Consider the following 27,707-nt stretch of genomic DNA (forward strand, 5'->3'; position numbering starts at 1 on the left):
TTGATTCACTTGATTTAAAAGTCTTGATATATTTTATTTTAAATTTGCATTATGGGTCTCCTTAATTGCTTATTTTTAAGACTAGCTAAATAGATAGAAGGTATTGTTATGTTGTCTAAGCTCCGGCCGAAATTTGGTTTGAAGTAAGAATAGTTAGCAAATCCAAGTGTTTTTAATGTTTTGAAATGTGTATCGAGTCGTTGTATTGTAAATTTTGTACTTTGGGTCTATGACCGTAATAAACTGAATTGAATTGAAAAGGAATTTGGAGAAAAACATTAAAGACACCCAGAAGACACCCAGCTGACGGATCAGCCGTATAACTCTGCCTTGCTAACTGCCTACAAGGGCTTCCACATAGACTCATTCCGTTTTGAACTGGTCACCATGGCAAAATAGCTTCAAGAGCAGAACATAGAAACGTAAGAAGCTGCCTTATATAGAGTCAGACTGTTGGTCCATCTAGCTCAGCATTGTCTACACTGACTGACAGGGCACTCTAGAGTTTCAGGCAGGAGTCTCTCCCAGTCCTACCTGGAGATGCCTGGGATTCAATGTGGGACCTTCTGCATGCAAGGCAGATGCTCAACCACTGAGCTACGTCTCTTCCCTTTCCCCAAAAATGTACATTTCCTACCTTTCATAGTGGACTTGGCACCAGATAAGCATTCAGGATTCCATCACTTCTAAACACAGAGCTGACCATTTTATTTTCTCCTGTTATTGGCAAAGCAGTGAATTTTCAACCTTTTTTTATTGGGGAAGGGGGGGGAGTGAAAAATCACCTGTAATTCTAGTGATAGCTTTGTGCCAAATTATCCTCATTTTCATGAGCTAAACATACAAATGTGAGAGCCAAATCACCTGTATCAGGATACTCTGTCACTAGTTTGAGCCAAATCATCTTCAGTCTTACAGGAGAAACATGCCAGTGTAAGAATGACTGATTATGTAGGTTTAAGAACACAAAATGTCCCAGGCTGTGGTCTGAAAGCACACAAGGCCAGCTTCCTGCTGAAGCTAAGCAGGGGCAGGTCTGGCCAGTGCCTGGATGGGAGACCGCCTGGGAACCATATGTGAGCCGCCTTGAGTTTCTCTCATGAAAAGAAAGGCAGGGTATAAATGTAATAAATAATTAAATAAATAAAATGCCTCTCTGAGATCTGGAGAGCTGTGGCCAGTTAGTATAGGAACATTCGTTGGGGGGGGGGGAGCTGGTGCCCGCTGGAACTGGTGGGGCGGAAGGAAAGGAGCCCAACAGTAGATGGCACCAGAACCAATGACAGGCAGAGTCAACTCATTCTAGTTTTGTCCCCTTTTTTCTCCCTGCTGTGTTCTACAAGAGCGACACAGAAAATGAGGAGGAGGGAGAAGCTGACAGGCAGGGCCATCCCCTGGATTGGTTGCAAGTAAGAAGGTTGGCATGTTGGGGCTCGGCTGAGGGCAGACTGAGGTTGGTGGGGCAATGCCCCATTTGCCCTAACAGGCGAGCCACTGCTGGGAACACTGCTCTACCTGTCAATATCTACTTGGAATTTAACCTACGATCTTCTGCCTGCAATGATGTGCTCTACCGCTGAGCTAAGGCCCTTCTCCCAATAGAACCAAGTACAATCTCTGGTGCCATAAAATATTCAAATTATCTTTTCTTTGAAATTAAAGATACCTTGGAAAGTAAAAAGCAGATATGAGAAACAGCAAATTATGAGTTAACTTGGAATAAGTTGTAAAAACCCATAACACAGAGCAGCCTTTTCTAGACTGGGACCTCTTGGGTTCTTTGGACTATAACTCCCATCATCCCTTGCCATTGACCATACTGGCTGATGGGAGTTGTAGCCAAAAAAATCCAGAGGGTGCAAGGTTGGGGAAAGCTGCTGTATACAGTACTGAGCTAGATGGGTCAATGATCTGACCTGCTATAAAGCAGTTTTCTATGTTCCTAACTCTGAAGAAATAGTGGTGTAAATGGAACCGGCAACATTTAAATACAGGGCCTGTGCCAGACATGACTGGGCTCTTGGGAACCAGCCTGCCCCAGGCCCATGGCACCTGCTCACATGCACCACCTATCTCTCCCACTGCAGTGAATGCTGGGTGTGCAGCGCATGTGTGCCTGCCATCAACCAAGATGGCGGCGAGGGCTTCCCTAAGGGGCTGATGACACACGTGTGCTACGCATGTGCACATGCCTACATGGAACCAAGATGGCGGCAGGGGCATTAGCCCCTTAGGGAAGCCTCAGCTGCCATCTTGGTTGATGGCAGGTATGCGCTTGCAGCACGCACAGCATTCACCGCAATGGGAGAGGTAGGTGAGGCATGCCGGTGGGTTTCGTGGGCCTGTGCAGTTACATGGGGGGTGCCTGGGAGCTCCTTCTCTGCAATCCAAGGCAGGGTCGGGAGCCGACACTGCTGCAGATCACAGAAAGGGAGTGCTACCCTCCCACCCTAAGGAGGGCCCCCTCAGGGCCGCAAGGGCCCTCAGCCAGGGCCCGACCTGGCTGCCCTCTGGCACTGGCCCTGTTTAAATCAGTAGGTATTGGGGAAGGGCAGTAGCTCAGTGGTACAGCATTTGCTTCACATGAAGAAGTCCCAGTTTCAATCCCTGGCATTGTCAGGAATATGCCCGGTCTGGAATCTTGGAGATCTCCTGTCAGTCTATATAGACAATACTGAGCTATATGGACCACTGGTCTGACTCCGTATATGGCAGCTTCCTGTCTGTCTATGATGTTCCATGGAAATCTACTCCGTGGCGATTAGAAACAAATGGAAATACAACTTCTTCAGCACAGCTACCCATCACAAGGTGGGATCCATCCATTCGCCAGTCCCATACAGATCTGCTTCAGCAATACAGGCTGCTGTGTACCAGAAGCAGAGAGCAAATGAATCACCAAACATGTTTCTAAAGAGCGAATATCACTTGTGCTAATAGGAAAAGCCACAGACAATAGGGGAAGAACAAAAACATTAGGTCTTCATGTTAGAACTGATTGAATTGGTAGATTAATCAACTAAATTTTCAGTCGATTAACCATAAGAGACAAATTTCAACTGCTGGAGTCAATGGGATGCAAACTGAAGGCCACATTTGATTATCTTTGGAAACCTTTTTGGCTCCATGATGGTATTTTAACAAGGAGTGAAGAAAACGTCATGGAAAAGTACCCACTCAGTATTTGTCCAATGGCGAGCGGTTGCTGCTTTTGTTTATTACATTGTCAGTTATCTCATTTTCTTCAAATATCATTAAGAAGCCATGCTGACTGAGATCTTGGTGCCATGCAATTTTATTTATTGATTAATTGAGATAGACAGATCTACAAATACACCTCTCTGCCCATGGTTGATTAGGAGCACATTCCTTCTAAATCTAAAAAATGCCAATCAGATGCCACTGGGCAATCTACACACACAGAGCCTTTCTAGGACTGTACCACTTCAGACTGCTAATGGGATGTTGGATGTTTTAATGTAGAAAAGTATTGGCAGTGCAGTCTGGTCCATGACGGCAAATGGGGCACTACCAACCTCAGCCTGCTTTCAGTCAGATCCCATGTGCCCTGCCTTCTTTACAACCCAAGGGGCGGCACTGCCAGCTTCCTCCACCTTGGTCTCAGCACTGCCCTTGTAGAACTCAGCAGGGAGGAGGATGGAGACAAAACTAGAATGAGTTGTCTCTGCCTGTCATTGGCTCTGGCTTAGGGGTGTAGTCGTCTGGGGTCTTGGGTGGTCTTAGACCCCTTACCTTTTTGGGAGCAGGTTCCCAACAGGGTCCCTCTGTCTCCAGCATCCTATGAACCAATCAGCATGAATGGGGTGTGTGTTAGCCACTGAGAAGAGTCCTCTAACATGCTTCCTTGTCCTTTCCTGAGGATTGGAGGTAATCAGAATGAAAGGTGAGTCAGCCACTGAGAAGGGTCTTCTCAGTAGCTAACCCTCTCCCTTTTCACATTTATTGGCTTCTGGGGACATCTGTTGTTGTGAGAGATGACATTAACAAGGATCTCATTCTCAACCCAGCAGCAAAAAAGGGGGCGTGGCTGTGACTATAATGAAGGGGCCCTGCACTTCTGGATTTACCAGCCCCAATGGCCACCAGTCACTATTGACCCACAGGCAAAAAAGAAAAGAAAGGCGGAAGCAATCTCCCTAACAGGCCACAGTTTTGGTACAGGGAATTTGGAAGCCTGCTTAAAATATGCAACCTCCTGCATGCCATCTGAAGTGGTACACAATCCCGTTTTAGCATCTGCTGTCTCTGCACGGGTGGATTCAGCCTCCTGAGCGTGAACAAGACTAGTTCCCTGAGTCATCCAAAAGGAAAATGTGTCTGGACTTGAGGTTAAATGCCACACGGCTCAAATTCTTGTCCCTAGCGATGGCAATCGCTGCAAAGGCAGCATTCATCACTTGCCAGGAAACCTGCGTCTCCCCATGCTCCTGATGCCATGTGTATGGGCTATGTTCCTCAGTGCTGTATTCATAAGCTCATCGAGTCTCTGCTATCAACTGGCAAGCTCAGGAAACCTCCTTTGCAAAGAATAATACCGTTTTTAAGGGGTGATATTCCTGTATTGGAGGAAGAGACGCAGGGGACAAACCAATCTATTGGGCCGTTGTGTCTGTTTTTGTGCTTTTACAAGTGAGCTAAAGCTGCTGTGTGATCCAGGAAACTGCTGGAGTCCACCAGATAGGAGCCACTGCAACCTGGCTTCGTGTGGCAAGGTCACAGAGCCTGTAGAAGAGAAACAGAAAGGACTGTGTTTGCTAGTGTGACGTTCCTGCCTCCCCCTCCCTCCCCCAGTCAAGAGAACACCATGAGCTTCAGTGGGTTGTTTACATCCTGGGTTGAGTATGACAGCTGAAGGGAGAAGAAAAGAGTTCCCTTTTCAATTAAAACTGGATTCTGTTGGTTAACATTTTCCCCTTCTGATTAATCAACTGATGTTTCAGCTGATTAATCTACAGATTCAGATGCAGCCCTAATTTTTGTCTTTCCCCTGTAGTCTGTGGCTTGACCTATTTGCACAAGGGGAGAAAGTAAAGAAAGGTTATCTTCTTCTCTCATACTACTAGAAGCTGCGGATCACATCCTACACCATACATTTAAGGTACACTGCTTTCCCCAAATAATCCTGGGAACTGTCATTTGTTAAGGATGCTGGGAATTGTAGTTCTGTGAGGGGTAAACTACCATTCCTGGGATTCTTGGGGGTGTGTGTGCATGCGCTTTAAATGTATTACGTGGATGTGACCTTAGATCATCCAGTGACTCTCCCCAAGTCAGAAAACTCAGGACAGGCAAAAGGAAGCATTTCTATACATAAAGTGTAAATGTATTGCCTTCAAGTCGATTCCGACTTATGGCGACCCTATGAATAGGGTTTTCATGAGGCTCAGTGACTGGCCCAAGGTCACCCAGTGAGCTTCATGGCTATGTGGGGATTCGAACCCTGGTCTCCCAGGTCATAGTCCAACACCTTAATCACTACACCACACTGCACATAATTAAATCATGGAACTTGCTATCAGAAGATGCAGTGATGGCTTCCAACTTGAGTGGTTTTAAAAGGGGATTAGGTAAGTTGTTGGTAAATAAGGCTATCAGTGGCTACTAGCCACAGTGGCTATGCTGTATCTCCAATGTCAGGGTTGGGAGAGACTCCTGCCTGAAACCCTGGAGAGCCACTGCCAGTCAGTGTAGACAATACTGAGCTAGATGGACTAATGGTCTGACTCAGTGTAAGGCAGATTCCTGTGTTCCTGGGTTGGGTTAAGGGAGACAGCCATCACTGTGTTGAACTTGGTTGTGACATACCATTAATCCAACTAAACAACGAATTCTTGAAAAGAAGTTAGGGAAGACTGTATAAAACCAGAGGGTGGCTGTTGTCCTACTTTACAAAGGACAGTCCTATATTTGCAGAGCTGTCAAAGGAACATCCTCTATTTGACAAACTGTCAGAAGGCTGTCCTCTCTGTGAAGCTGTCTTCTATGGGTGCTTCCAGACTGTGACTATTTGTGTGTGGCTTCAGCCACATCCAGGCAAATTCAGTTGGCACAGTCATAGTTGATTGGGAAGTCTTGCGCAACAAACCAGCTTCCACAAAAGATTGGGCTTTTTGTAATAAGGAAAGTGACAGGGAAAGGCACTAGAAAGTTGAATAACACTTGCTTGACACAACATCGTCTAACCTCCCTGCAAAAAAATCAGAATGAATAAATAGTTGACAGAACGTGACCTCCCTGCATACACATCATGATGAGTCTTCAGTTATCAAGTCACATGAAAGCATCCTATTTGAAAGGATGTCCAGTTCAAATCTGTTGTGAAGATGAAGAGCTACATGAAAGGAGATTAGGAGAGGCCTTGAAATTGCTCATCAGCAGTGAGCACCCGGACAACGGTGTGAGTTGGCACGCAAGTCACTTGGTCACAGTTTTCCCCACTCTAGTGAGATGTATTTCCCTTTAAATTGTAGCACTTGTTTCTAAATTGGCATCTGTACATATAAATTAGCATGTGCAAATTTGACACAATTCTTGGTGACTGGTCCAAAGGAGATGTTTCTTTTAAGTCACTGTTTGCTATCTGTGTTTTTTAAAAAGTAAATAAGTATCTGCCTTAAAAGTTAAAAGAGCCCTGCTAGAGCAGATGAAAAACTCATCTAGTCCAGCATCACGTTCTCTTCCAGTGGCCAACCAGATGCCCACAAGCAGGACGTCTCCCCACTCGCGATTCCCAGCAATTGGGATTCAGAGGCATACGTCTCTGATGCTGGAGGTGCCCCCTGCCATCATGGCTAGCAGCCATCGATCGCCTTATCCTCCACGAATTTGTCTAAGCTCCTTCCAGACCAAGAAATACACCGCCTGACCCGCTCCATCCTACGCTTCTGTCAGTTTCCGATCGCCTTTTGTTCTGCCTTTGGAGGCTCAACCCCGGGGCGACTCTTCTTGTTGCTCCAGTGTCGCCAGCCCCTCTCCACCGCAGGCGGCGCCCTCGACCCCATCGCTCAGGAAGCGACCCCTCTTCCATTGCCCAAAACGGACCTTCTGCAAACGCCGCTCGTCTTCGCGCCGCGGGGTGGGTTGGGGGAAGCAGGCGCCCTCTTTTCCTTCGGCCAAAGGCTTTCCACGGGAGGGAGAGTCTCAAATTTGCGTCTGTTGGCCGCCTAAAGGAAGCCCAAAGAAGTGGGCGGCGTCCCGGCGCCTTAGAACGGCTCGCCCTCCAATCAGAAGCGCGCGCTCTCTTCGGACACACACCACACACACCTCTCCTCTCCGCGCGGACGACTCTGGCGGCTCCAGCGCAGAGGTTAGAAGCGGAGCGCGAGAGCCCGCAGAGCCGAAGGAGAGAGTTCGCCTTCCACCGCCGCCTCCCTTGAAACAAAGGCTTGGAGGGTTCGCTCAGCAAGACCCTCTGCCTCACTGCTCGGCCCTTTCCGAGGGCGATCCTCAGTCCCTTTAAGGACGCCGCAAAGACCTTTGTTTCGTTTTGTTTCTGGGATTCGGCACCGAAGGGCCATGGGACAGAACTATGGATCGCCATGCCGGGCGGCCGGGAGATTTTAACTCGGACCTACCGACTGGAAGTAGACAGTGGGATGATAATCCAACCTTGGGAAGGGAGTCTCTGTTGGGTAAGTTGACGCTCTTTGTTTTGCTCTTTTACTGCTTTATAGTACTGGATTGGTCTTTTTAAAAAATTGGTATTGATTCTGTGATTAAACTAGCTGCACTTCGCCTAGAAGGGACTAGGTGAAGAGGCGGTTAATAAACATAAATAAACCGAAGAAATAAATATCTGCTTACCCTTTATTGTCTCTTTCCTGTGTTTGATTTCAAGCATTTTCTAGTAAAGGCTGATTTGGTGTGTGTGTTTGTGAAAGAGAGCGCATGATCCTAGGCATGTCTACTCAGAAGCCCCATTGAGTTCGATTTACTCTCAGGTAAGTGTGTGTAAAATCTTAAATATTCCAATTCCTATTATCCATGCAGCCTAAGGCTCCAATTCTTTTACACACTTTCTTGGACATAAGCCCCACTGAACTCGCCAGGACTTACTCCTGAGCAGACATGCCAAGGATTGTAAGTCTCTTGGAACTGACAAGAGGGCTACTTTATGTGGGCAAGGAGGACAGGGGGTAATCCTTTCTTCATGTCTACCCCACTCTAAGCAATAGAGTTTCTATAGAAGGCTCACAAATCTTTTCATGTTGATAGAGCAAAACAAAACTACTTTTCTTTTTTCTTTTGAAAGTGCTTTCAGTGCCAAAGGCTATGATTACTTGCAATAAAAAGGTATTCCCATGCACATTTTCTGATTGTGATAAGTCTGTGGGTCTTCAGCCACAACACCCCTGCTAGACTGCTGCTCTTTCAATTCTTTAAATAACATTTTTTTTAAAATAGAAATTTGAATTTTCCTACACTTGATGGTTGCTTTACATTTCTGGGGGCAAAAGGTTCCAATACTAATCCTTTTAAAGAATACAAATTTTAGTGTTAACTCCATACTTTGGGGCTTCTGATCCTATGGTTTTTTACATTTCATCCAATGTATTTGTGTTATTGCAAAACTTCTCTTTACCTGTTTTGAATAGTACCCTTCTCTGTGTAAAGCATCATGAAACAAACCATACATCTGATTGCTTGATTTTTTTCCCCGTAAGTGTGATTCAGCTTATATCTGCAATTGAAGCACCTATCCAGTGAGATGTTGTCTTCTTCTGGTCAGATAAAAAGAGAATATCATATAATGCAATTGGAGTAGATAAAATGAAAACTTTGGATGGAAGGATGGGATATACATTTAATAAATAAATCAAATAATAATAATAATAATAATAATAATAATAATAAAATTTTATTTGTTAGTCGCCCATCTGTCCGACTTAACGGACACTCTGGGCAACTTACACAATATAAAATACAATATAAAACATAAGCATACAACAATCATAATATTAACATCAGTTTATCTAAACCATCCTTCAATAATACAGCATGATAACCTAACCCACCCCAGAAATCCCATAGGTCTGCCTGAATAGCCAGGTCTTTAAGGCTCAGCGAAAAGCCATCAGGAAGGAGGCATGTCGAAGGTCAAAAGGAAGCAAGTTCCAGAGGGTGGGGGCCACGATCGAAAAAGCTTCAAAAAAAGTTTCAAAATGTTTTGAAACTTGATACTGGACACAATCCACTCAAAGTTAAGTACTTTCAACACTGCAGTCCTGTATATGTCTATTCAGAAGTCAGTCCCATTGAGTTCAGCGGGGCTTACACCCAGGTAAATAGCTGTAAAATGGATTTCTTCCATTGAAATCAAATATATTTATTTCACTGTTGAAATAAATAGAACAGGCCCAATAGATGTTTATTCAAAAATAAGTCCCACATCCTGATCGGTGGAGTTCATTCCCCAATAAATTATGTTTAGGATTGCTTAACTCATGATCTAATCAGAGGCCTGTCCAATGATAGTTCATTCATTTCTGGGATTTGTATCTTTTAATATTTGTATTATTACTGTAATGCAATATAATATTGTAACCAACATAAATATCCTTAGGGTGGCTTACATCCATAAAATACAACCAGAAAGACATACAATGACCAGCTGCAAAAACTAAAAATTGGAGGATAAAACTGGCAGCAGATTAAAGTCTAATCGCAGATTAAAAATCTGGGAGAATAACCTAGCATCAGAATGACCACAAACATTCCATCAGAGTCATATCTGCATCCCACAAAGCAGTCAGGACTATATCAGGAGTTGCAGCCAGGGACTCTGCTAAGGGTCTCAGAAATCCTTCAGATTTCATCAGCCTTTGGGGATGGACCATTTTAAAAGGACAATCCAAACCTCAACAGGAAGTGATCAAGATGGCAAACAAACGGTAGACGAGCCCCTCCCAATAACCAAATCACCATCTTCCAAACCATCTGAGAACATTACATTCAAGGCGAATAGTAATGCCCTCATGCTGATGAAATGTTTGGGCAGCCTTATGGTTGTCATGGTGGCTGTAATGTCCTGAGCCACAGCCTCAGTAAGAATGATGAAATCCCCCCTCAGACAATAACATCTGAATGTCCTCAGCATCAAGGTCACATCCACATCATACATTTAAAGGACATGGCTTCCTCAAAAGAATCCTGGGAACTGTAGTTTACCTCTCACAGAGCTAAAATTCCCAGCACTCGTAACAAACTGCAGTTCCCAGGATTCTTGGAGGGGAAGCCGTGTCCTTTAAGTATATGGTGTGGATGTGCTCTAAGTCCGTCGCCATCACCTTAGGTTGTGAGACTGTTAAGTAGTGTGTTCTTAAGTATATTAGCAGAGGGTTGAATGCAACTAAGTTCTATTGAGAGTAGACCCATTGAAATTAATGAACCTAAGTTTGACATTTCCATTAACTTCAATGGCTCTACTCTGAGTAGGACTTCATTGAAAACCACCCTTTGAAATTAATGGGCATGACTAACTTAGGTGCATTCATTTAAATGCATCTACTCTGAGTAGCTTTGAATACCACCCAAGGGCCCATTCTGAGCATGACTAACATTGGAAAAAACTCAGAATTTCCAATCTAACCGGAGTGCCTACAAAGAGTAAAGATGTGACCCATCTTGAACTACTGAGTAGCCTCAAAGTGCATTAGGACTGATGGATCAAACCAAAGGTTCTGGTCCAGCATCCAGATGCCCATGGTACCAGTGGCCAACCAGATGCCAATGGGAAGCCCACAAGCAGTAGTGTAGTGGCAAATTCAGGAGTGCAAGGTCCCGCCATGATTGTCATGCCACACCTCCTCACAGCCACGTCCCCTTTTCCACTTTCCCTCCTCTTTCTTGTTCTCTCTGTCGTCTCCATTACAACAGATGCCCCTAGGAGCCAATCAGCATGAAAGGGGTAGCTGTGTGTTAGCTGCTGAGAAGAGTCCTCTCAGTGGCTGACTCACCTCCTTTCACTCTGATTGGCTCTAATCAGCATGAAAGGACAAGGACTCTTCTCAGTGGCGAACATACCCCCTTTTCATGCTGATTGACTCATACATAGGGACCTGGCTGGGATCCTGCTCCTCATTAAGTAACAGATCTATGACCCCGGATGACTATACTCCTGCCCACAGGCAAGTCATGATGGCAATAGCTCTCCCACTGTTGATCCTCTGCAACTGATATTCAGTGGCATGGATCTTGAAGGCTGTATATAGCCGTCATGACTAGTAGCCATTGACAGCTGTATTATTATTCTCCATGAATTTGGCTTATTTCAACGCCATCTAAGTAGTTGGTCATTAACCACATCATTTAGAAAACAAACAATGGACAGTGATATGTTATTAGAGTAACAAAACACACACCCCCCGGGCAGCAGATCAACAATGGTGCATGCAATCTAAAACAGACCCTGCAGAAAACAACAGATTGAGAAGGATGAGAGGCACGGGACGGGGAAAGATGAATGTGGGCAAGAAGCTTTACGCATACTTAAAACTTTACTTGGAAAAATATGTATATCCTTCTTTTCCACCTCAGCAGGGCCCAGACCACCCTGTACTAACAACAAATATCTAATAACAATGAAATGGCAAATAAAACAATGTAAAATCGCAACTTGGATAAAGTTGGGAATCGGGAGAGAAGCCAAGTGCCCTGTGCAAAAGCTGTGGTTTCAAGAGGTATGTTTGGTATTTGTAGGACATCTTTAACTCCCATTGTAATGTGCTTTGTACCCATGGTATAGCGTGTACTATGCAAGTTGTTTCCTATGCATTGGGACACCTATTAAGATATAACGAAATTTTGCATGGTGGTTCCTGAGATCAAGGAGTAGGTTTTTGCCTATGTTTGGATACAGTTGGATGCTGCTGCAAATCAAGATGGAGGGCTGAACCTTCCAAAACTGTCCTGATTATGACAACTGATTTCAAAACTACACTGGTTTTTTTTGGGGGGGGGTTAGAATTCCTGAGCCACAACAGCTGTGATGCTGCTAGTTATCCATAATGCTATCAAACCCCTATGCATCACAAGGGGTATTTCTGCTTTTTTTTTTTTTTTTAAAGTATGTTGTAATTAATAAAAATAATTTCCCATTGTATATAAATACAATGGATGGTGGAACTTGAAGGATGGGGAAGTTCAGAGTTCAAAATCTCTCCAGACAAGAGGATATCCTGAGCATTCTTTCTCCTCAGTCGGAGAGCTTCAGGGAATCAAGCAGGAAGCTCACTAGATTGCTCAGAATGGTGTCAGAACTTGTAAAAAGTGACAAACAGGAGTGAGGAACACAGACTAATTTCTGATAATAGTTCGCCTTCCTCGTCTGCTGCTAAAACAGACCTCTTCTTCCTAGGGGAAGGGCTGTAGCTCAGTGGCAGAGCATCTGCCTTGCATGCAGAAGGTCCCAGGTTCAGTCCCTGGTATCTCCAGGATAGGGCAGGGAGAGACCTCCGTCTGAGACCCTAGAGAGAGACTGCCAGTCAGTGTAGACAAGACTGAGCTAGATGGACCAATGGTCTGACTATGGTCTTAGGTTTAAGTTGTTTGATAAAGTCAGTTGCTTGCCTTTGAGATGGAGGAACTGCATGCTCTCTTTCTCTCTCTCATTTAAAAGGAGAGACTATTTAAAAGAGGCAAAATATATTGCATTTCTGCAAATATCCAGCATTTGCTAGTAAGCGTGTGTGTGTGTTAAGAAACCTCTATTCTCCCTACAGATCTACCATTCCCAGAGTGCCCTAGGAAGAGGGATTGATTGTTAAACCACTCTGGGAACTGTAGTTCTGTGATGGAATAGGGGGTCTCTTAACAACTCTCAGCACCCTTTAACAAACTACAGTTCCCAGGATTCTTTGGGTGACGCCATCACTGTTTGAAGTGGTATAATACTGGTTTAAATATTTATTTATTTATTTAAAATATTTCTATCCCACCCTTCTACCCTGTAATAGGGCACTCAGGGCGTCTTACAATACAATCGAACACATACATAATAAAATTGTACACAATAAAGATCACAAAAACATTAAAATAAATTAAAATACATATATATAGAGAGAGAGGGGGGAGTGGTAGTGAAGGGACTAAAATAGAAGGCTGTATATAAATTAAAATAGGTTATATATAAAATATATAGTGCAAAATGACCCTGTGTCTAAGGCAGAAACCTTTTCATCCAGCTGGGGCCATCCTGCATTTCATGCTGTGGGCGTAAATATAAGCAGTGCATAGTTCCCCTTCAGATGCTACAAGATCCCTAGCATTGGGTCAGACCCCCCCGGCCCATCAACCTCAACATTGTCTACACCTCCTGGCAGTGGCTCTCCCAGATTTCGGATAGGATTGTCTGCCTCTCCTACCTGGAGATGCCAGGGATTGAACCTGGGGCCTTCTGCATGCAAAGCAAATGCTCTACCACTGAGCTATGGCTGTTGCTGCAAAGGGCAGGGCTGGGACCAGTGGGTAGAAAAACGGCAAAGAAGCATTGGGTTAAACATTGGGAGACGTTTTCTAACAGCAAGAGCTGTTGGACAGTGGAACACTCTGTCTCAGGAGGCAACAGGAGCACCTAAGCAAAGGGTGGATAGCCCCTCTGCTGGGGGGCTGAATCCCACTCTGAGCAAAAGATTGGGCTAGATGATAATGGAATCATAGAATAGTAGAGTTGGAAGGGGCCTATAGGGCCATCAAGTCCAACCCCCTGCTTAATGCAGGAATCCAACTGAAAGTATACCCAACAGGTAGCTGTCCACTGAATGCCTCCGGTGTTAGTCAGCCCACCACCTCCCTAGGTATAACTGGATCTCCAAAGTCCCATCCAAACTCTTAAATTCTATTATTGTTTGAAGGGGGAAATGACTGGGTTTGGCTTGTGACAATTCTTTAGGAATATCCAAAACCTTTCCAACGATCTATGAAAGTGGCTTGTGTTATGGAATCCTGGAAACATAGACATAGGAGGGATCAAGGTTATTACTCAGCAGGTATTATAAATGTCCAGAACCTTAGAGAAGTAGGAACATGTCTTGCTGGTGTGATGATGTAAGCACTGGTCTCAGGCTGGCTACAATAAGAAAACAACACTCTGCTACAGTTTCAGTACTTAAACTGAGCCTATAGGAGTAGCAATTCTATGTCACTTGTAAGCTCCACCTTTATTGAAAGGTGCTTCTTTGGTTAAAGGGCTATCAGTCTTACTCCAACAGAGCAGGGGAGGCTCAATTGTACTGGGGCTTCTGCAATGGAGTCCTCTGCAGCAATGGATGGTAATGAAGTGTCCTTGGGCTGGAAGGGCACTGGTATCGCAGGCTCATCTTGGGGACTTGCTTCTGGGGCATGCAGTTCCCCTCCTTGCTCAGAGTCCTCAGTCTCATCCCTTAAAGTAAGGGGAATCTGCTGTCAGGGTCATGACAGCTGGGTTCCTCAAGTTACTAGTTCTCAAGAGAATGAGCTGGCCGTTTCTTTGTGTGGTGTGAAAGGGTACAATGCAGGTCTAGAAATAGCTTGGGCCTGTTTGGAAGGGCTCCCTTGGTTGACACCCTGAGTTCCATGGAGGAAAGATGGGTGAGACATGTAATAACACAAAATATCAGGCACATATAGTCAGAGCTTGGAATAGTTACTTTTTAAAACTACAACTCCCATTAGCCCCAGCCTGCATGGCCACAGGATTGGGCTGATGGGAGTTGTAGTTCAAAAAAGTAACTTTTCGAAGCTCTTCATATAGTCACCTGGGAAACCCCCAGGTGATTGATGTTAACATAAAACTATTTTTAAATATTTAAAAAAACGTTTAATATTTTCTTTTTCAATATGGAATAATTAGACTTCTTGTCAAGTGGGTTAATGCAAAGCCCAGTGTCAGTTTGCATCAGAGTGTGAGGACAGGAAGTCATGCAGACAGGCACCCTTGCAACTTATCATTAGGCCTTCTGCCTACAGCCTAACACAGTCAAGCACTTCCTGCTGCCATTGGATACAGCAAATTGGAGAGAATTAGAGACATGTGACTTTCCCCAGTTTTTGCCCAAACACTTCCCCAAAGGGGTCAATTCAGGGGTAACTCTTCCTGAAAGGGAGGTGTAGAAATGGGAGCCAACTGTGGGAGGAGAGTTATTCATTCATTTGTTCAAGCCATTTGTATCTCATCTTTTATCCAAAACATCTTTCAAGGAGTTTACAGAAAGTTGTACTAAGATGGTTCCTGCTCAAATCTAAAAAGACATGACACACAAGGAAAAAAGATTCGGAGGGAGGAGGGAAAAGCAAGCTCAGGCACAAGTTATACCATTGCCTTCTCCCATTTCCCTGGAGTAGATCTCAGCATGGAGTGAGTGATCCTCCTCCCTCCATATCTTTAATTGAGCAATATCTACTGCTGAGGCTGTTGCCTTAGGAATCTAAGCAAATTTGTCACCCGATTAAGCAAGCTTTTTGTCTGCAAACCTGATTGCTTAAGCCTTTAAAAAAAATTCTAAGAGGTATTTATAAAAAAAATTGGTTTCACTTTTGTGTCCTGGAGAGGAGGGGAATGGGAAAAAGGCATACAGGAGGCTTTTTGGCCAGGTCAAGTGGAGGGAATCTATATCCTCTCTTCTACAAACAGACCCAGGAGAGGAGTGCTGAAGCTCCTTTTGCAGGGCTTTGACTGTCGCTTGAGACAAGCTTCACACTCTCCCACATTTTGAGCCCCCATTGTGTTGAGTATGAGCTGGTATAGCACAGTGGGGAGGAGAGCCTGGCTGGGAGTCCAGACTCTTAGTTCAAATCCTTGATTGTGTCTTTTGGGTGTCAAGGGCCAGCTAAAGATCACCCCCACAGTGAGTGGCTTGGGGGTTACGTGCCCTGCCATCTGTGCAGCTGTGGGCAAGCTGCATAATCCCAAGGAGCCCAGTTGCCCCCCAGCTGGCAGTTGCGGACAAGGAAGGGGCTGGCTTGTGCAGGTGTGGCAAGCTGAGCAAGCCCTAGCCAGCTGGGGAGGACTAGCCTCAGAGGGAGGAAATGGTAACCCCCCTCTGAATACCTCTTACTATGAAATCCCTATTCATAGGGTCGCCATAAGTCAGGATTGACTTGAATGCAGTCCATTTTTCCATTTGTGTTGAGTATTGCTTGAATATACTGGGCCAAGACAGACAAAGAGGTGTTCTTTCTCCCAGAGCAGAAGAGTGTTTTGTGTCCTGCCCAATGTTTAAAAATAACTGAGTGGCTGAGAAGATACTGGAATACATTTAAAGCTCAATCCAGACAAGACTGAGACGCTGTTGGTGAGTGCCTTCTCTGCCCAGATGGTGGATGTTCATCCTGTTCTTGATGGGTTACACTCCCCTTGAAGGAACAGGTTCGTAGCTTGGGAGTTCTTTTCGATCCTTCCTTGTCTCTTGAGGCCCAGGTGGCCTCGGTGGCACGGAATGCTTTTTACCATCTTCGATTGGTAGCCCAGCTACGTCCCTATCTGGACAGTGATGACCTCGCCTCAGTTGTTCATGCTCTGGTAACTTCTAGATTGGACTACTGCAATGCGCTCTACGTTGGGCTGCCCTTGAAGACTGTTCGGAAACTACAGCTAGTCCAGAATGCAGTGGCCAGATTGCTGACGCGGACCAGAAGGTCTGCTCATATAACACCTGTTCTGGCCCGTCTGCACTGGCTTCCTATTTGTTTCCGGGCTAGATTCAAAGTGCTGGTTTTGACCTATAAAGCCCTACACGGCATGGGACCGCAATACCTGGTGGAACGCCTCTCCCAATACGAACCTACCCGTACACTGCGCTCAACATCTAAGGCCCTCCTCCGAGTGCCATCCCATCGAGAAGCTCGGAGGGTGGTGACTAGAATTAGGGCCTTTTCAGTGGTGGCCCCCGAACTGTGGAACAGTCTCCTTGATGAGGTGCGCCTGGCGCCGACGCTACTATCTTTTCGGCGCCAGGTGAAAACCTTTTTATACTCCCAGGCATTTTAAAGTGTATTTTAACAGTATTTCACTATTATCTTGTATTTTGGACGTTGTTTGGTTCTTTTATTGTTTGTTTGTTTTTGGTTCTTGATTTATTGTATTTATTGTACTTATACACTGTGCTTGTTTTATCTTTTATGTACACCGCCCAGAGAGCCTTCGGGCTTAGGGTGGTATATAAATTAAAATAAATAAATAAATAAATAACGCTATATAAAAAGACGGCAAGGAGCATGGCATTCCTTAAATTGTATAGGATGGAGCTCCACTTCCTTAGCAACAGTATGAACAGTTACCAACAGGAACTCTTCTCAGAAGGGGGTCCCAGCAGACTGCAATTCTAGCATTCAGATCTAATTGTATTTTGTATGTTATTGTTAGAATAAACTGCCAAGCGAACATGATTACATGGGCACCATGTGCATGTTAAATAGTTAAAACAAATAATTGGCCCACTGCCTTACAGTCAAATTTAGAACATTAATCTGGAGTCATGCAAGAAGGTCCCGGATGCAATCTCTGGTAATCTCCAGTATTAAAAAAGGATCAGGTGATAGAAGATGGGAAAGATCCCAACCTGAGCCCTGGACGTCAGCTGTCAGACTCAAAGTAGAGAATGCTGAGCTAGACAGACAAATGGTCTGCTCAGGTATAAAGCAACTTCCGATGTTCTTAAGGCAACTGTTTGAAGGAGCTAGTCTGCCACTTTCGTCACTCACAGGTTTGGCAAACAGGATGATTATAAACAGATATCTGCCATCTTCAAAGCAGCAACTTCACCGCTTCTTTCCTGTTTTAAGTTGTGAGTACTGCTGTTTATGTAGCTAACATGGTTCCCTTGCACACGAGGGAGGTTTCAGAAGGCATGAGGGAACCCCAAGGTTTGCAGAAGTACAACAAATCTTTTTGGGGGGACGGTGGACCCTAAACGGTTCTGCTTGTGGATTTCCCCAAACTATCTGTTTGGCCGCTGTTGAAAACAGGATCCTGGGCTAGATGGAACTTTGGCCGAATGCTCCAGAGCTCTTCTTGTGTTCCTGACGCTTGCTATCATCATGGCTGTAGGTGAGATGAGATCCTTATATTTCCTGCGTCAGTCTGCCACATTGTCAAAGAGTGGAAGGCAGCTGAACAGAAGGGGCATCTCCCCTCCCCCATGGTCAGTTTTACCTATCCTAAGCGTCATTGCATGGACATAAATCTCATTGAACTCAATAAGCATGCAAATGATCAAACCTGCCCTCCCCCTCTGCCCTCCCATCACCTCCCTTTTGCCCCTTCCTTTGACCCTCCCCCTTCCCTTCCAAACCCCTCCTTCCCCTCCCCCTTCTTCCGCTCCCCTCTGCCCCCTTCCTCCTTCCCTCTACTCTCCCCTTCTCCTCCTCCTCCCCTATGGTCAATTTTATCTGTCCTAGCCATGATTGCACAGGAGTAAATCCCACTGAACTCAATAAACATGCAAATGATCGGCCTGCCTTTCCCCTCCTTCCCCTCTCCGCTCCCTTCCTCCTCCCTTCTTCATCTCCTCCCCTCTTCCTTCTTCCTCCTCTCCAGCCCACTCCAGGCCTCCCTCCCCATGGTCACATTTACCTATCCTAAGTATGATTGCATGGGAGTAAATCCCACTGAACTCAATAAACATGCAAATGATCAAACCTGCCCTCCCCCTCCTGCCTCCTCCCCTCCGCATCCTCCCCTCCCCATCCCCCGTGGTCAGTTTCACCTATCCTAAGCATGATTGCCAGGGAGTAAATCCCACTGAACTCAATAAACATGCAAATGATCAACCTATTCTCAGCAAACTTGCACAGGATCCAGTTTCTTACCTCCTGGATTAAAAAGCAGAGAAATTTACTCATAGGCAAAAAACCTTGTGGTTTAAGAACGTACCTATAGCCAACAGATATTTCTATCCAACTTTAAAAAGCAGGGAAATTGGGCAGCTGTAGTGAATGCAGCAGGGGAGCAGGAGACCTGACCGCCTTTCTGAGATATTGTACTGCCCTACAAATTTGTAAAAATGCAAACACAATTTGGGTTAGTCTTTCACAGTCCAATCCACTTGCTGTGTAGCTTGGATGCATTTGGTAACATGTGCCTCTGAGCATATGGTGAGTGGTGGCAACATCTCAATCAGCCCAAATAACAGAAACAACATGTGCTGTGCTGATCTTGTTTTAGCAGGGAGGAACCAACAATATTAAGACAGTTGATATAGTTCAGATAGTCACTTTAAATGTGTTTGATTTACTTCGCAATTTTAGTGAAGTTTCCTATAGGAAATCATTTACTTTTGCTTCTGTTTCTGTGAATATGTGAACTACATACAGCAAGACTTTGCAACTCTAAAAAAAAGCTCCAAAAACAATTGTGGAATAATGGCACTGACTGTTCTGCAGAATAGTTTCCAATGGATATGAGGAGTGTCTCAGTTTGCACAAAATAAAACAGTGGGAGATGAAATACATTCTAGCAAAATTCTAAGTGTGCTCTATGTTTTTAATTGACCATGGCCACCTTTCCTTAAGTGGAGTAGTTTAAGCATAGCAGGCTAAATTTGTTTTTTCCAGCAGCTAGAGTCATTGCTTAAGTAGCAACATATTGTAATCCATCTGATTTTGCATCAAACTGCAGTTTCAGATTCAACTGTTAATGTGCCCAAAATAGAAGTAGTTTGGTAGCAAAAAAAAAATCCATAAGTAACAGTACAGCGGTACCTTTGTAAAGATCACCTGAAAGGTCACAAAGAAATGAACGAGCTATTGAGTTCACCAGAACACAAATTTATTAATTTGAAAGTATGCTCACTCCTTTGTGATTTTTTTTAAATAGTTGATCCTAATAAAGCATCCTAATACAGCAGGGAACTCAGTGGCAGCTGGTGGTTCTATGTCAGTGGGGCAGTGGATTCTGCTCCGGGTTTTAGTCCGAACTCTCAAGGAGCTAAGTTCAGACTAAAATCTGGAGCGGATTCTACTGCCCACTGACATAGAGCTACCAGCCACCACTGCTCAGTAGGTTATTCTGAGAGATAATGATTGGCCTGAGGTCACCCAGTGACCTTCATAGCTGACGGGCTCGAACCCAGGTCTTCCTAGACCTTGTAGTCCAATACTCTAACATTATACCACATTGCTAAGTATTAATAGCATTATTCCTTTGTCCGTGTGAAGAGCTACTTCCCTTCCATTAACATGGACAGTGAAGATGCTACAGGTTAAGGGAGCTCAGTGAACTCACCAAAGCCCCCTGTCCTAAGGCCTCACATGGTCACTTTGCAGGATGGTTCTGATCCAGTGAATTTTCTGTGTGCATGTGTGGGTAAGTCCTATTTAACCTAGAATGAACGTTTATGTCAGGGATAGCCAATGTGGTGCCCTCTAGATGTTGTTGGACTCCAGCTCCCATCAGCCCCAGCCAGCATGGCCAGCAGCCAAGGATGATGGGAGTTGTAGTCCAGAACACCCGGAGGGCACCAGGTTGGCTTTGCCTCAGTTATGTTTTTGTGTATGCATCAGGGATGGGGAACCTGCAGCCCTCCCAATGTTGCTGGAATACACCTCCTATCACTCCTCATCATTGACTGTGCTGGCTGGGGCTGATGGGAGTTGGAGTCCAACAACATCTGGAGAGTGACAGGTTTGGGATGGTTGGTCTACATTGACAGGCAATGGTTTTCCAGGGTTTAATAAGGCCAAAGTCTTATACTAAGTCATGTCATTGGCTCATCTAACCCCGTATTGTCTGTTCTTGCCTTCCCCATCCTACCGCACAACAGATGTTGCTGGACTACAACTCCCATCATCTCTAAAACTGTCCCTGGTGGCTGGGGCAGATGGGAGTTGGCATGTGGGCCCTGGAAGGTTGTCCAGAAGGGAATGTGGCTCAGAAAGGTTATCCACCCCTGCTGTACACACTCACATAGGAGTAAGCCCTATTAAGCCCAATGGGACTTACTTCTGCATAGCCATGTATCAGATTGCTCTGTAAGATGTGGAGAACCTTTGGCCCTCCATAGATAGCTGAACTTCAACTCCCTTCATCTCTGGCCATTGGCCATACTTGATGGAGCTGATGGGAATTGCAGTTCAACAATATCTGGAGAGCTCTGTAAGAATTCTCTCTCTCTCATGATTATGTCTCTGTGGGGTTCCTTGGTACACTGTTTCTTGCTTCTTGGCAAGGACATTTCCTTTGGCGTTGATTTCGGTCAGTGATGGGGAACTTTTTCCAAGCTGCCACAGCTATTTCCTTGCCTTAGCAATAAGACTTAGCGTGGAGACCAGCCTTCCCCCATCCTGGTGCCCTCCAGATGTTCTGAACTGCAACCCCCATAATGCCTGACTATTGGACACTCTGGCAAGGGCTGATGGGACTTGTAGTTTAAAGCATTAGGGGGAGCACAGGCTGAGGAAGTCTGATGTAGGCAGTAATATACACACACTCTGTACTCTGCCTGGTGTTATCACCTCTGTGAGGCTGAGTGAATAACGGCTGCCTTAAGAGGACCTAATTCAGCGAATCCTGTAGTCCTTCAGATGTGGTTGGACTGCTCTCATCATTCCTGACTTTCGGTCATGCTGGCTCAGGCTGATGGGAACTGGAGTCCAGCAAACTCTGGAAGGCCACTGGTTCCCCAGCCCAGACTTGATGAGTATGAGGCCAAAGGGAGGTGCAACTTCCTGTTTTATAACTCCGCACTCGTGCAAAGTGATCCTGTGTGTGTTTGCACAGAAGTAAGTCCCCCTGAGTTCACTGGGACTTCCTCCCAGACCATCATGCTTAAGGACTGCAGTATTCCTAAGCACACTGGTTAGGAAAGAAATTCTGTTGAACTTAGTGGGACTTAGAATAATGGCATGCAGCTCAATCCTCTAGCTTGTTTTTGAATTTTGAAGAGGAGGGATATAAGTGCAAAATAAGTAAAATTCATATGTTCTTTCCTTGCTCCACACAGAAGTTCAACACAGGTCCTGCAGAGTAAATGCCTTGAAGACTTGTTGGGCCTTTCCTTGGGGGGGGGGGGGAAACGGAAGACACATTATACACGGGGCTGGCTGTAGTGTTGGGCAGAGTGAGGTGACTGCCTCACAGTGAATGCTGGGAAACGGAGCTGCAGCAAGTTGTTGGAGAACAGAGCAACATGTGTCATGTAGCCTGTCCTGCGCCTCCTAAGCTAGCCTACTACCCTGCATGGAAGAGGATGCTTCCTTGTCACCATTGTTAAAGAAAGATTTGAATATTATTAATTAATTAATTAGATTTACATCCCGCCCTCTCTCCCAGCAGGAGCCCAGGGCAGCAAGGTCTGTTTATACTAGTCTGTATTTTCAGCAGCCAAATACCTTGGGCCAGACCTGATAATACATAAGAAAAAAGAGTAATAGGCATAAGGCTTATTCACACGTTACGCTGAATGCAGATCACAAGCTGTCTCCACACTTGTACAAGTGTTTGTTGGAAAGTGTGTACCCATGTCGATTTCTACAGCTCAGCTGTTTTGTACGCAAACTGTTCGTATGTTGAACCTTAGATGTGAATAACTGTATGAGTGTAGAATTCAGTTGTTTGGGTACACAGAAGAGTTGTTCACACATGACACTGAATACAGGTACAAGCTGTCTCTACCCATGCACGTGTTGTTGTGAAAGAGCATACACTTGTTCATTTGTATAGCTCAGCTATTGTGCATGGAGGTATACAGACTGTACACTCACTGAATGTTACATGTGAACTACTGTATTAATGTACAGCTCCATTAGTTGTGCACACAGGTTGTACTCTCATCAGATGTAAACAGAGTACAATCTGTGTACACAGCTAATGGTGTTGTACACTGATGCACTAGTTCACATGTAACATTCAGTGTGTGAACACCCCTATGCTGTACATTCACTGGGTGTAATGTGGGAACGCTCCTGCACGAAAGGGCATATCAAGTAAATAGTATTTTTTTAAAAAAATGTAAAAAGCATTGGAATCCTAACCAAAGAGCGCCAAGGAAGCGTAAAAGGGAAAATCAATAAAGATTGCAGAGACAAAAGAATCCTTCCCGTACGTTAGTGGATTAGTAGATCAGCAGCTGTTTCCGCGTTTTCAACCTGCCTGTATTTTGCTTTGAGCTATGGTGGCTTGACATAATTTGGCCTCTTCTTTCGTCTGTTTCCTTCCTCCCCCACTTTAATAAAATCAGAACGGAAACAAAATGGTTTGAATTATTCCAGAGAACTCTTGAAATTGCCTAAGATTTGCTGCTTTTGAAGCCACACAAAAGGAGGATTTGCCATCTGATGCAGTTCCATGCTCCTGACTAACTGTTCCTTCTGTCAAAAACGTCTCTCTTACTTTACATCCAGGGTCATATGTTAGATCATGTATTACAACAGGAAACAAGACCTTGGAATGTCTGTGTTTTTCCCCTGTTGCAGATGTTTGTCTCCTTTCACTATTCTGCAAGGGGCCCCCATATGTTCCTGCCAGGGTTGCCTTTGCATACTTCGTCTCCAGGTCACTTACCTCCCCACCCCAGGCACAAAGGGTGAAGTCTGCATCCTTGGGGTGCTTTTGTCTGTCCAACTGAGATCTCTGTGAATCCCCTGCTTTCCTCATTTTTGATTCACAGAAGATCTGTTAATACAGTGAAAAATGAAATGGAAATGGACTGCCTTCAAGTCCATCTCGACTTATGGCTACCCTATGAATAGGGATTTCATGGTCAGCGGTATTCAGAGGGGGGTTCCCATTGCCTCCCTCTGAGGCTAGTCCTTCCCCAGCTGACTAGGGCCTGCTCAGCTTGCCACAGCTGCACAAGCCAGTCCCTTCCTTGTCCGCAACTGCCAGCTGGGGGGCAACTGGGCTCCTTGGAACTATGCAACTTGCCCACGGCTGCACAGGTGGCAGGGCACGTAACCCCTGAGCCGCTCACTGTGGGGGTGATCTTTAGCTGGCCCTTTACATCCAGGAGACACGAGCGGGGATTTGAACTCACAGACTCTGGACTCCCAGCCAGGCTCTCCTCCCCACTGTGCTATATCAGCTGTCATTAATACAATAAGAGCATAGAAAACTGTCATATATATATTATCTGGCTTTTTGCCTATCTAACCCAGTTCTCTTTGCCTACTGAGCCCTGCTATGATTCGCAGTGCCCCCGACAGAGAGAAGTCTCTTCCCCATCACCTGCTCCTTGATCCTTTTAACTGGAGAGGTCAGGAATTGAACCTGCAACCTTCCATGTGTATGTGCTCTAGCACTGAGCTACTGTAGCCAGCTCCCAACATTCTGTTTTTATTCTTCTCATGCTCTTAAAAAATCCAAGATCCCATTGTATTGCAGCATCACAGTAAGGTAGAGCCCAGGGTGGAAATATGTAATGCAAATAGAGTTTGTAATGCAAATAGAGTTTGGCTCAGTTCTTAGCAAGTGAATTCTGTGCAGCAAAACATAACGGGGTGCCATTGGGAGCAGGTTTGGTGGTGGTGGGGAATCTGTCCTTTACTCTCAGTCAATGAGTTGCCAGAGACAGGGAGGGGGGAAGTGTAACCTCAGTGCCACTAAGTACACCTCTTTATTTTATCTCAATCACATGGAGCCAGAGATCCTGTGTGGTATAGTGGTTAGAGTGTTGGACTGGTGAGACCCAGGTATAAACCTCCACTTAGCCATGAAGCTCCCTGGATGACCCTTATCCAGTCACTGACTCTCAGCCTAACCTACCTCACAGGGTTGTTGTCTGGATAAAATGGAGGAGGAGGAGGGACCGTATATGCTTGAACTTTTAGGAGAAAAAGCCGGAGAGATAACAATATTGTTTATTGCTTTTATGCTGCACTCTGTTTAGATATTTTTAAATATATATATAGAGAGAGAGCAGTTTATAAATGCTGATACATAAATAAATTTCATCAATAAATCAAAATGTCATAATTAAATTCACTCTAAAAAGAAACAGGTAAAAAGCTGTATTAGGACAAAAATGTGCCCATCCTCTGCCTGTGAGTGGCAAGATCTCTTCTATTCTAAGAGTGACTAAGTTTTGTCAGGGGGCAGGGTGAGAAGCTCCACCATTCTTTCCCCAAAGAGGTCTCTGCAACATATAGCCCTTTTTTCCATAACAGCCCTTCTTTCCTTGGGGTGTCCCATAGCTTGGTGCTAGGACACATGCTTTGCATGCAAAAGGTCCTGGACTTGATGGACAAATGTCTCACACCTGGAAGAAGGCATCTTCCTATGATCCTAACACTCTGCCCATCCAAAGGACAGACGTTGTGCAAATTCTTTACTTCCATCACCTGCCAATGTTTCTATTTCCATCACACTGCAAGAGTGTGATGGAAGTGGAGAATTGTTGCCACGAAAAATGCATGTGTGGGTGGTGGGGGGGAGGAATGCAGGAATGTGTAGACAGCTGTATTGTCCTTTCCCTCTCCTCTCTTCCCCATTCAGAATCTTTAGGAGCCGCATTGGCTTGACAAAGCAACAAACACTGAGCAAATGAGACAATGCCGTCTGGTCGACCAAGCCAAGAGGCAAGCTTTTGAGCTCATGGAGATGTATTCTGGAAACCTACATTTCCCAATATTTTTGGGAGGAAGCCATGGTTGTTTAAAGTGGCATAATACTGCTTTAGATTCAGCTGCATACACACTATACCTTTAAACACATTCAAAGCAAATTTTTCCCCTCAAAGAATTCTGGGCACTGTAGCTTACCCCGCACAGAGTTACAGTTCCCAGAGACCCTAAACAAACTACAGTGCTCAGAATTCTTTCAGGGGAAAAATATGCTTTGAATGTGCTTTAAAGGTGTTGTGTATATGCAGCCGCAGACGAGGCCTTAGTTGGATTAAACACAGGGAGTCTGTTTTGTTTGAATTGGGTGGTACTCAGATGAGTCTTTGAGAATTTTCTTTTCTTTCTGGTTTCCTTCAGGAGAATGGCGCACGTTGTGCGAATGTGGCAAAAGGCATTCAAGCAACACATCTGGAATACAGTCCTTAAGGTGAACAGAGCTGCCTGACTTTCATTGCATGGATTTCACTTAATTTGGCTTTGCAAAAGGCAGAGCTGGAATGGGAAATCACAGCAACAACCATACCTGTGTGACGGACGATTCCTTCAAGTACAACCTCTACGGAGCTGTCTACAGCGTGGTGTTCATCCTCGGCTTGATCACCAACTGTGCCTCTTTGTTCGTCTTCTGCTTCCGCATCAACATGAGGACTGAAACTACCATTTTCATGACCAACCTGGCAGTCTCCGACTTGCTGTTTGTATTCACTCTCCCATTCAAGATCTTCTACAACGTCAACAGGCACTGGCCCTTTGGAGACCCTTTGTGCAAGATCTCAGGGACGGCCTTCCTGACCAACATCTACGGGAGTATGCTGTTTCTCACTTGTATTAGCGTCGACCGCTTCCTTGCAATTGTATACCCATTCCGATCTCGCACCATTAGGACAAAACGCAATTCAGCCATTGTGTGTGTGTGTGTGTGGATTCTGGTCCTCAGTGGAGGCATCTCAGCATCTTTGTTTTCCACCACCAACACTTATAACACTAGTATAACATGCTTTGAAGGCTTTTCCAAAAGCATATGGAAGACCTACTTGTCCAAGATTACAATATTTATTGAAGTGGTTGGCTTCATTATTCCCCTGATGCTGAACCTCACGTGTTCATCGCTGGTCCTGAGGACTCTCCGGAAACCGGCCACCCTTTCCCAGATTGGCACAAACAAGGAGAAAGTACTCAAGATGATTGTTGTGCACGTGGCCATCTTTGTTGTGTGTTTTGTGCCCTACAACTCCATCCTTTTCTTGTATGCCCTTGTACGTTCTCAGGCCATAGCAAATTGCTCCTTGGAGAGGTTTGCGAGGACCTTCTACCCAATCACGCTGTGCATCGCCACCCTCAACTGTTGCTTTGACCCTTTCATCTACTACTTCACATCAGAGTCATTCCAGAAATCTTTTTATATCACCCCTCACTTCAAAACTGATTCCCTTTTCAAAACCGAAACTCCTCTAACCAAGGTTGCCCTGCCGGTGGCACAGGATGAAATGAGCGACCAGGCTATTACCAATGGGGGAGATCTGACTTCTGAATCAAATTTTTGATGGCGGTATTTGCACCACCAGGAGACTTCTGTCTGGGGGAAGGATGCAGAACCATGAGAGATGGGAACCACAGGAAATGTTTTATTCGTGTGTGTATATACATACACCCACACACATAGTCAGCCGGCTGCTCTTTTGAAAACTCACCATTGTATCTTAACTCAAGTAACATTGTCCTATGCCTGTTTTGCTTTTGAAGCTATGAAATAATAAAATATTTCACCCTGTCTTGATTTTTACCTTAGCTGATGATTTGGATTTCGTGCACAATTTCCTAAATTTGGCATCCTAGAAAGTTATTTTTCTATGTCTATCTTGCCCTCCATTGATCTCAAGGTTGTATGCATGGTTTCCCTCCTGCCTATTTTAGCCGAGTAAAGCTCTGCTTTGAATCCACACTAATTTCCTCTCTAAAATGAAAAGGACAAGAAGCAAGCAGGCCTCAGAGGACAGGATGGAATATATGGGAGAAAATGTTATTTCAGGTATCCCAGTGACATTGGTCAGTTAGAAGAACTTGTTGACCCTTGGCCAATGCATTTGTAAAGGACCTTCAACCAGGATGTGGTACCATCCTTTCTTAGGGCACATAACACCCAACATTTAGAGCAC

General features: G+C 44.9%; 1 protein-coding gene across 3 annotated transcripts; it reads left to right on the top strand.

The window, feature by feature from the left end:
• Positions 1-7,068: 7,068 nt before the first annotated feature.
• On the top strand, positions 7,069-27,324 carry LPAR4 (lysophosphatidic acid receptor 4). 3 transcript variants are annotated; one of them, XM_061598380.1, is made up of 3 exons: positions 7,069-7,652; positions 11,557-11,699; positions 25,909-27,324. In XM_061598380.1, exon 3 carries the CDS (start codon positions 26,049-26,051, stop codon positions 27,093-27,095), a length of 1,047 nt encoding a protein of 348 aa, XP_061454364.1. In that variant the 5' UTR covers positions 7,069-7,652; positions 11,557-11,699; positions 25,909-26,048; the 3' UTR covers positions 27,096-27,324. The 3 variants fall into 3 exon arrangements, with proteins under 3 accessions (XP_061454364.1, XP_061454365.1, XP_061454363.1); XM_061598381.1 differs by having other exon boundaries at positions 11,560-11,699; XM_061598379.1 differs by lacking the exon at positions 11,557-11,699.
• Positions 27,325-27,707: the final 383 nt, after the last annotated feature.

The sequence above is a fragment of the Rhineura floridana genome, chromosome 16 (assembly GCF_030035675.1).
Source record: "Rhineura floridana isolate rRhiFlo1 chromosome 16, rRhiFlo1.hap2, whole genome shotgun sequence".
In the NCBI taxonomy this organism is placed as follows: domain Eukaryota; kingdom Metazoa; phylum Chordata; class Lepidosauria; order Squamata; family Rhineuridae; genus Rhineura; species Rhineura floridana.